This window comes from Nannospalax galili, unplaced genomic scaffold (assembly GCF_000622305.1).
Source record: "Nannospalax galili isolate Female #2095 unplaced genomic scaffold, S.galili_v1.0 scaffold1241, whole genome shotgun sequence".
Taxonomy (NCBI): Eukaryota; Metazoa; Chordata; class Mammalia; order Rodentia; family Spalacidae; genus Nannospalax; species Nannospalax galili.
This window is the reverse complement of record NW_008343658.1, coordinates 113472-123956: the sequence shown is the minus strand read 5'-3', so window position 1 is coordinate 123956 and position 10485 is coordinate 113472. Positions and strand designations below refer to the sequence as shown.

The following is a 10485-nucleotide window of genomic DNA, read 5'->3' as shown; positions in this document are numbered from 1 at the left end:
ATTGCTCTTTTTTGGTTTAGTGGAATATAGATTTTTAAAGTTTGTCCTTATGGTTTTGTTAATGTTTGTGAGGAGGGAGGGAGCTAGCTGTGGGGAAAGAGAGGCATGTTGGAAGAGTAGGTATGATGAATTAGAAAAAAGTATAATTACTCATATTTATGAAAATATCATGATGAATCCATTGCTTTGTATATTAACATAAAAGTTAATAATATGAGAGAAAAGGAAGGTAAGAGAATAAATCACTATGATGTTTCTTATAATGTCAGGCACATGCATACCTGTCCTATGTATTTTGTATAAAATAATTTTGTGATGTTTATGAGAGAGATACAGCATTAATTTTATGAAAATTGACACAAGCAGAATTGCTTAGAAATCTTTATTTTACAAATACAAATATAATCAAAGGTATAAATAACTTATATGATGAGTATTTGAAAAATTGGCATCACTTCTAGGACTTAAGAATATGAAGAAATATAAATAATTAGCATCAAAACCTAAAGTCTAATTATTTATGCCTACAAAGCTGTGACATATGACTCACTGTTAATTGTTATAACTCCACAGGATGAAGTGCTCCAGGAATATCTTATTCCTTTACCTGTATCCCAGTTCTCCTCAAAACGCCCTTCAATCTTTATTTTCTTATCTTTTGAGGCTCATCATGCAATGCTCCCTTCTGGATGGCTAAATTCATCTTTCAATCTACTCAGATCTTCTAGCTATTTTCTATGATAGCCTCAATTACATTACATGATAACTATCAGGCTCTGCATTTGTCTCTATGTTAGCAATGCAAATACTGACCAGCAAATGAAATGCTTAGCAATTAATATATGTATTGAAAAAATATCATGTCTAACAAGATTAATTTTCACAAAATCTTTAGTATAGGGAACTACCATTATTGAGAAAAGAGATGTACTAAGTAAAGACAGACTTAAATATCATGAACTGAGGAGGACAATTTACACCTAGACATTTGAAAGATCTACTAAGAAAGAAGAGCATAGGCCACATTAGAGTAATATTTATTATTTAAATGCATAAGAACAGAAATGTCATATGTCATAACTGATATTCAGTTTTCTCCTTCATGTTCCCACAGCATATTATTTAAATCTAAGTCTTGCATCAACATTTTTATAAAATAATTTCTGGAACATATGTGTGAAAGCTTCTTTCACCTGCTGGTTCCTTAGTGTGTAAATGAAAGGGTTTAGCAACGGGGCCACAGATGTGTTGAGAACCGCTACACTCTTATTTAAAGTTACTCTTTCCTTTGCCGATGTTTTCATATACATGAAGATACAACTCCCATAAGTGATAGAGACAACAGCCATGTGTGAGGAGCATGTGGAAAAGGCCTTTCGTCGCTGCTGAGCTGAAGGGAATTTGAGAATGGTTTTGATGATGAGTGTGTAGGAGAGGAGCACGAAGATCAAGGTGATGATAAGGGTCATCACTGCTATGACAAACGCCATCAATTCAATGAAACGTGTGTCTGTGCAAGACAGCTGCAGAACAGGAGAAGCGTCACATAGGAAGTGATCTATCATTTTGGAAGCACAGAAATCCAACTGGAGTCCCAACATCACAGGGGGGGAAATGGATGAGAACCCAGTTACTCAGGAGCTGAGAACAAGCAGGTGGCACACTTTGCTGTTCATGATGACTGGGTAATGCAGAGGTCTGCAGATGGCCACATAGCGGTCATAGGACATGGCTGCCAGGAGGTAAAACTCTGTGATTAATAATAGAAAAAAGAAGAATAACTGGGCTATACAGGAATTGTAGGAAATGTTTCTGTCTCCAGTGAGAATGCTCACCAAGAATTGTGGGATGCAGGCAGATGTGAAAGCAAGTTCTAAGAAGGAGAAATTTCGAAGAAAGAAATACATTGGCGTTTTCAAGCGGAAATCCAGCAGGGTGAGGATGATGATGACTATGTTCCCCATTAAGCTCAAGGTATAATTAAAAAACATAAATAGGAAAATCAGAACTTGTAGCCGAGGGTCATTTGTCAATCCAAGCAAAACGAACACTACTTCTGCTGACTGGTTTCTCATTTCTCTTTTGTTTTAATAGTTTTACAGAAAATAAAAGAAGAACTGATTACATTTTAAAAAGTTATTTGCTTCTTTACTATGTTCCCCATTAAGCTCAAGGTATAATTAAAAAACATAAATAGGAAAATCAGAACTTGTAGCCGAGGGTCATTTGTCAATCCAAGCAAAACGAACACTACTTCTGCTGACTGGTTTCTCATGTCTCTTTTGTTTTAATAGTTTTACAGAAAATAAAAGAAGAACTGATTACATTTTAAAAAGTTATTTGCTTCTTTAAATCCCAGAAAATTCCAATTGATTTTAGCCAGTGTCCAAAAGTTTTAACAGAGAAGCTATGGTTTCCAGTTAACATTTGCTTTGCTTCTTTAGTTTGTTAATACTTGCTCATGTTCTCCTCTTGTAAAGAGTTAAGCTCCACTTACCATTGTATATCAGGAACAGAGAATTCCTCAGTTTCATTAGTGTACCCCATTCTCATTTTTCTAGCAATTTATCTCAATAAACTGTTCAAATGTGCAATATTATAAAATTTCCAAATGCAATATCTTAGTATAGAAATAATGGTTATTGAAGAGACTTGAATTCACAGCAGTCATATAATCACCAATTTAAGGATACACAAACATTAAAACGGGGTTCTAAGAAGTGAGTGTGGTAATGATGTATACTAAGTGCTTAGAAAATAACAGGAACCAGAAAGATCACATAAGTTTCAAAGGTGTATCATCAGATCCACCTGCTGCCATAAACTCTTTTCAGTATCATTTCACGTTACTGTCCTCTGTCTCATGTCAGTTCTGAGTGTGAAGAAAAAGGCCTGAATGAAAAACCTGCTAGATAGTGTTTAACCTAGAACTAGCAAAGCACTGTTTCAAGTAGGTTTTTTTCATGGTTATTCATCTTTTACAAATAGTTATGTAAAACAGATATCTTGTGTTGGTGGGGTGCCTTGATTCAGTGTTAAATATTTATATAGTCTACCAAGATTAGAGTCTTACAAGTGTAGAAGTTATTGAATTTTCATGTGACCCACAAAGATAGAAAAACATACAAGTTCTATACAGGGTACAAAAGTTAAGATGGCATATGTCCTTGCTAATTTTAGAAACTGTAATGGAGACTGAAAAATGACGCATAACCAACAATCCATATCTGACATTAATACACACATCTGCAGAAAGAAAGTTAGCCAGCATCACTAACTAGAATTAATTAATTGGAACTGTTTTATTCTATCAGTCAAATATTAACCAACCTGATTCTTGAGTTATTTTGTTTGACAACATTATATACTTGTTTTGAGGTACTTCCATGAAATAAATAGGTGAATTTATTTGCTTTTCTCATGAGGATTCCAAGTGTGCATCTCTGATGACAAATCTCAGATACCACTTCATTTCAATGACAGTTTCATTACGAACAGTTTGGTAATGTTCTTACCAAGAGCAACATGTCATGTGGGGTCTAGTGAGGCCAAATGCGTGTGAAGTATTGCAGGAACAGAAATATGAAAGTATCTTAGGACATTATGAAGACCACAGAATGAAGAGAATGTTAAAGAGTTATGGAAGACTAAAATATTTATTTTTAATTCATTTGAATGAACCCAAGGAAAAATTGAAAGTTTAGAAGTATGAAATATAATTTACAAATAAATTTTAGAGTCAAGGAAACCTCTTTAATATAAAACCAACTTATGGTACTAATACACACCTCTCTTTTAATTTCCTAATGTACATTCCAAGATATGATTGTGTTTCAAATTAGCATGATCAGGAAGAAAAATTAAGTAGAAAGTACATAGTGAAGTCCAAACACACACTGTAGTTAAGAAAAATTTTAGATAGAGTACAATTATTCATAAGAACAATCTTGTGTCTATTGAGATTTATACACACAACAACCACTATTCACAACGTTTACATATATAATGTCAAATAAGAAAGATTAAATATAAAATATATTCTGTCTTGCATCCACAACAATTGAGCAGACTAAAAGAGCGACTGTTTTCACAGGTCACAGTTTCAAAATTATATGCTTTTAAAGTTTCTCTGAGCAAGGGTTTATTCTATTTTTAATTAAAAGTCAATTTATAGAACATCTATTTAATAAAGAAATTGGTGATATCTCTAGGGAAAATTTCTTATTAGGTGTTAGGTGTTTTTAATCATCATAATAAAATAACTTAAACAATTAAAGTAGAAAAATGTGTAAAATCCTGTGTTTTGCATTGAGGATGGCAACGGAGTTATTTCCAACCTGTAATGTACAAAGTAGTCTTTAGAAAGACCAGCTATGTAAAAATAGAGATATAAGGAACCAAAAGGTAATTGAAAAAGAATATTCTTTACTTTTCCACATAAGAATTTACAGAAGGAGATAGCTGAGCATTTGGATCCTTGAATAGTCCCCAAAGAATGTGAATACTTGAGGCAAGTTATTGTAGACAGGGAAAGCAGTGTAAGACAGACTTCCATTGTATCAAGCCAGCTTTGGTTGGAAACATGTTCGCTGTCCTCATATTTGATAATATCTGAAAGAATAATAAACCATTGGGAAGAATAGGCCCATGGTGCCAAGAATTCTTTAGGATGTACAGATATTATATTCTCATTTGTGCAAAAGTTTTCACTAATCAAAATGAAATGATTAATTTATAACACCCATTAGTTTCACCTCACATGAATCTAGTGATTTGTTTGGCTTCGGTAATTACAAATATTGTATGTCCTCTCAGCATACACCGTAAAAGAAACAATATAAATCACACAGTGAGATCACTGACCACAGCCAGCAAATACATTTGCATTTAGTTTTGTTGACTATTGTGAATATCACATAAATTAAAAGATTTTCTAATTTTAAATCACTATTCATTTTATTTTTAATATTTCACAGTTATCTATGACTCTACATAGAACATTAAAACAGTAACCTTTGATAGTTTAATAGCTTTCTTCAGTTGCGTGTATAGATTTCTGGCAAATCTGCTCTTCGATAGTGCAGCCTCTTCCTACTAACTTCATTCTAATATAAAACACATGACTACTTTTCTTGTCTTATAAATATTATTTATGACTAATAAGTTGCATGGTAGGAAGGTATATGAACTTACCGTCTCTACATTTTACTGAAATTCACTTCTCTGAAGTAGTGTAAACACTAGCAAATGCTACATGCACTGCAACATAAAAATTCATCATATCTGATGTAATGAAGGATCTGTGTCTCTGTGTCCTTTTGGAAACTTCTTTTAAGATCAAGGAATTCCCAGGGTAACTGAGTTCTAAGACCATCATCTCCTAAGGGACCAACAAATTTAAATACAGAAGTGCTTTCTGTGTAAATAAGGCCCACAAAAACTTTTAATTCTTCTAATTATGCTTCCAGAGAATTCGTTACAGATTAAAATTTGATTACCTATCACAGATCAATCTTTTTAAACCTGAGTTGCATATTTATGATTTATAAACTGAGAAGCTGAATATTTCTAGTGGAAATGAAGTGAAAGATGGGAAAAGAGCCAGTCCCCAGCTTCCTGGGGCCAGAATCTGTCGGTATCAGTTCAGAGGGCCAACTGTGCCTTGAGTCCCCCAACCTCATTGACCCTCCCAACTCCCCTAGCCATCTGTCCTCCTAGTGTGGGCACTGGCCCATTTCTTATGGTGGCATCCTAGACCTCTGGACAGGCCTCTTGGCACAGACTCCCCACTGCCTACTGATTCTTTGCATTCAGAGCAACCCAATTCCTCCCTCTAGTCCCCTGGAGCCCTTGGGCCTGTTCCCTAACCTCCTTGCCTTTGCATGCCTGACTCTGGTCCTGGTCCCAGGCCAGCCCACCCTCCAAATTCCTGAGGCCAGCATCTTTCCTGGAGGGGTCCAGACCTTAGGAGAAAGCCTGAGAACATCTGTTCCTCAACCCCAGCTGGGCCTCTGTGGGAACTCCTGAGCAGCAAGACGAAAGCAATTTGGCCCCTCCAATATAAAATCCAAAGAGAGAAACAGAAGCCTAAACCATCCAGATTTTCATGCCCAATAAGTAAGCCACCAAAGCACATAAAGTTTAAAAAAGAAGCAGACCAAAGCTCAACAAAGGAAGGCTTGACTCTCACACAAGCAGCAGAAACTATGAAAGAAATCCACATGTAAAAGTCACAGCGAAAAAATAATAACATGAATATCCCCACCATGTCCCAACAGTCTGGTAGAGGAGTACAATGAGAACCCCTAGAGATAACACAGGACATGGAATTCAAAAGAACAGTTATAAACACGGTGAAAGAATTCAGTGAATTTAAAGAACACACAGAGAAATCAAAGAACTGAAAGAAGATAGGGATGAACTTCTGAATGTATTCAGAAAAGAGTTAGAAATATTGAAGAATATTCAGGGTTAAATGAAGAAGGAACTGAAACACTCAATAAGCTAATTAAAAGGGACAAGTGAAAGTCTCACCAACAGGATGAAAGAAATGGAAAACATAATATCAAGTCTGGAAGATAAAGTGGATGAATTGGACCACTTAAGAAAAGATTATGAAAAATTTAAGAAAACACAAGAATAGAATATGCGGGAATTGTGTGACACCATAAAAAGACCAAAATTACAAATCATAGGCATACAAGAAGTAGAAGAATCTCAAGGTAATGTTATGGACCAGATTTTCAACAGTATTGTAGAAGAAAATTTCACTAAATTAAAGAAAGACATGCCCATCTAAATACAAGAAGCATATAGAACACCAAATAGACAGGACCAGAAAAGAAACTCTCCATGATACATCATATTAAAAACACTAAGTGTACAGAACAAAGAGAGAATAATGAAAGCTGCTAAAGAAAAACAAAAAGTCACATATGAAGAAAAACCCATCAGAATTACACCTGATTTTTCAGTGCAACTATGAAAGCCAGAAGAGCCTGGACCAAAGCATTCCTCGTTCTAATTGACCACAGATGCCAACCCAGATTACTTTACCCAGCCAAAATGTATATTATAATCCAAGCAGAAAGAAAAACCTTCCATTACATAAATAGGCTGAAAGAATTAATGTCCACAAAACCACCCCTTCAGAGAGTGCTTGAAGCAATACAAAGAGCTGAAGAATGGAAAGGTCATTCCTGTTAGTGATGACACCCAGCCAGGGGAAAAGACTGAGCAATGAGAACACAAACAGCAATCAAAGTGACAGCAACCAATACACACCTTTCAATAATAACCTTAAATATCAATGGACTGAACTCCCCAGTCAAAAGACACAGGCTAAGCAAATGGATTAAGAAACAAAATCCATCTCTTTGCTGTCTGCAAGAAACTCATCTCACTTTCACGGACAGGCACTACCTTAAGGTGAAAGGATGGAAAAAATTATACCAAGTGAATGGTATTAAGAACAAAGCAGGAGTTGCAATTCTGACAACTGACAAAATAGACTTCAAATTAAAACTACTCAGAAGATATAAAGGAGGCAATTTCATTCTCATCAAAGGAACATATAGTCATCAAACTCTGGTGCACCCAACTTCATAAAAACTGTACTAGGGTCTGGAGAGATGGCTCAGCAGTTAAGACCACTAACTGCTCTTGTAGGGGACCTGGGGATGGTGGCTACGAACAGTCCTTAACTCCAATTGCAGGGTAATCCAAAGCCCACTTCTGATCTCTACGGCATTGCATGGCACAGATGCATTCACATACATGCAGGCAATACACTCATATGCATAAAATAAAAATAAGAAATAAAAAAAATAGTGTTGTAGGAATTTAAGACCCAGCTTAATCCCAACTCATTAATAGTAGGGGATGTCAGTACCCCATCGTCTCCATTCGATAGGTCAACAGTACAGAGAATTAACAGTGAGACATCTGAATTAAACAATACCATACATCAAATGGGCCTAACACATCTACCAAATATTCTACCCAAACACCAAAGAATATACTTTCTATTCAGCACCCCATGGAACTTTCTCCAAAATCAACCATATACTGGGCCACAAAACAAGCCTCAACATACACAGAAAGATTGAAATAATTCCATGCATTCTATCAGACCACAATGCAATAAAGATTAAAGTCAATACCAGAAGAAACGCTAGTAACTATGTGAACACCAGGAGATTAAACAACACACTCCTGAATGGTGAATGGGTCAAAGGAGAAATTAAGAAAGAAATAAAAGTATTCCTGGAACTAAATGAAAGGGACACTACAATACAACACAACAAAATCTCTAGGACACATTGAAAGCAGTCCTTGGAGGGAAGTTTATAGCTCTGAGTCCCTTCATTAAAAACTCAGAAAGAACACAAATAATTGACTTAACATTGCAAGTCAAGAAACTTGAAAAGCAACAACAAATAAAACCTAAACCCAGCAGAAAAGGAGAAATAATAAAAAATCAGAGCAAAAATTAATGAAATAGAAACAAAGAAAACAATACAAAGAATCAACAAATCCAAGCGCTGGCTCTTGGAAAAGATAAACAAGATTTATAGACCCCTACCCCAGTTAACCAAAAGAAAGAAAGAGAACTTCCAAATCAACAAAATCAGGGATGAAAGGGGAGACATCACAAAAGATACCAAAAAGATTCAGAACATCATAAAGGAATATTTAAAAACATATATGCTACTAAATTTGAAAACTTGAAAGAAATGGCTAGGTATCTAAAAGCATGGAAACCACCAAAACCAAACCAAGAAGAGATCAACAGGCAAAAAGACCCATAACACATAAGGAAATTGAAACAGTAATACAAAACTTCCCAAGTTAAAAAGCCCAGGAACAGATGGCTTTACAGCAGAATTCTACCAGACATTTAAAGATCTATAACCAATACTACTTAATTTATTCAAAAAGATGGAAATGAAGAGAGAACTTCCAAATTCCTTCTATGAAGCCAGCATCACTCTAATACCAAAGCCAGATAAAGATAGAACCAAAGAGAAAACTATAGACCCATATCCTTAATGAACATAAATGCAAAAATTCTCAGCAAAATACTTGCAAACTGCATACAGACACACATCTAAAAGATCATCCACCATGATCAAGTTGGCTTTATTCCAGAGATGCAGGGATGGTTCAATATTCATAAGTCAATAAACATCATAAATCATATAAATGGACTCAAAGAAAAGAACCATATGGTCATCTCAACAAATGCAGAGAAGGCCTTTGACAAAATTCAGCATGAATTTATATTCAAAGTCCTAGAGTAAATTGGATTGGAGGGAACATACCTCAACATAATTAAAGCCATATACAACAAACCCACAGACAACATTATTCTAAATGGAGACAAACTGGAAACATTCCCATTAGAATCAGGAACCAGACAAGGCTGCCCACTATATCCACTCCTTTTTAACAGTGCTTGAAACTCTTGCAAGAGTAATAAGACTAGAGAAGGAAATTAAAGGAGTAATAATTGGAACAGTAGAGATCAAATTATTCCTTTTTGCACATGACATGATATTATATTTAAGAGATGCCGAAAATTCCACCAGAAAACTCCTAGAAATGATTATCACTTTTAATAAAGAGTCAGGTTACAAAATTAATCTACAAACATGTGTAGCCTTTGTATACAACGATAACAAGCAATCAGAGAAAAAGTGCATGGAAACACTCCCATTCACAATAGCTGCAATACAAGTAAAATATCTCAGAATAAACCTGACAAAAGACATTAAAAAACTCTTCAATGAAAATTTTAAATCTTTAAAGAAAGAGATGGAAGAAAACATCAGAAGATGGAAGGACCTCCCATGCTGATGCATTGGAAGAATTAATATTGTGAAAATGACCATTCTACCAAAAGCCATCTACAGATTCAATGCAATGCCAATCAAAATCCCCATGACATTTTTTACAGAATTGGAAAAAAACATCCTAAGATTTATAGGGAACCTCAAAAGACCTCAGATAACCAAAGCAACCCTGAGCAATAAGCAATGCTGAGGGGATTGCTATGCCAGGTTTTAAACTGTATTACAGAGCTATAGTCATAAAAATGACATGGTACTGGTACAAAAATAGACCCATAGATCAATGGAACACAATTGAAGACTCAAATATGAGTACATGCAACTACAGCCACCTGATATTTGACAAAGGGGCCAAGAGCATTCACTATAGGAAAGACAGCATATTCAGCAAATGCTGCTGGCAAACCTGGATCTCCACCTGTAGAAGAATGAAACAAAACTCCTATCTTCCACCTTGCACAAAAGTCAACTTCAAATGGATCAAAGACCTGAATGTGAAGCCTGAAACTCTGAAAATGTTAGAAAAAAAGCATTAACAGTTCCTACAACATATAGGTGTAGGAAAGGATTTTCTAAATCTGACATCAATAGCCCAGGAAACAAGGGCAAGAATTAACATGTGGGACCTCATTAA

General features: G+C 35.3%; 1 protein-coding gene across 1 annotated transcript; it reads right to left on the bottom strand.

Annotated features, from left to right (window-relative positions):
- Positions 1-1118: 1118 nt before the first annotated feature.
- LOC103739531 (olfactory receptor 6C6-like) lies at positions 1119-2075 on the bottom strand. Its single transcript, XM_017799849.1, is given in 1 exon segment — positions 1119-2075. A coding segment is annotated over 1 exon segment (957 nt).
- Positions 2076-10485: the final 8410 nt, after the last annotated feature.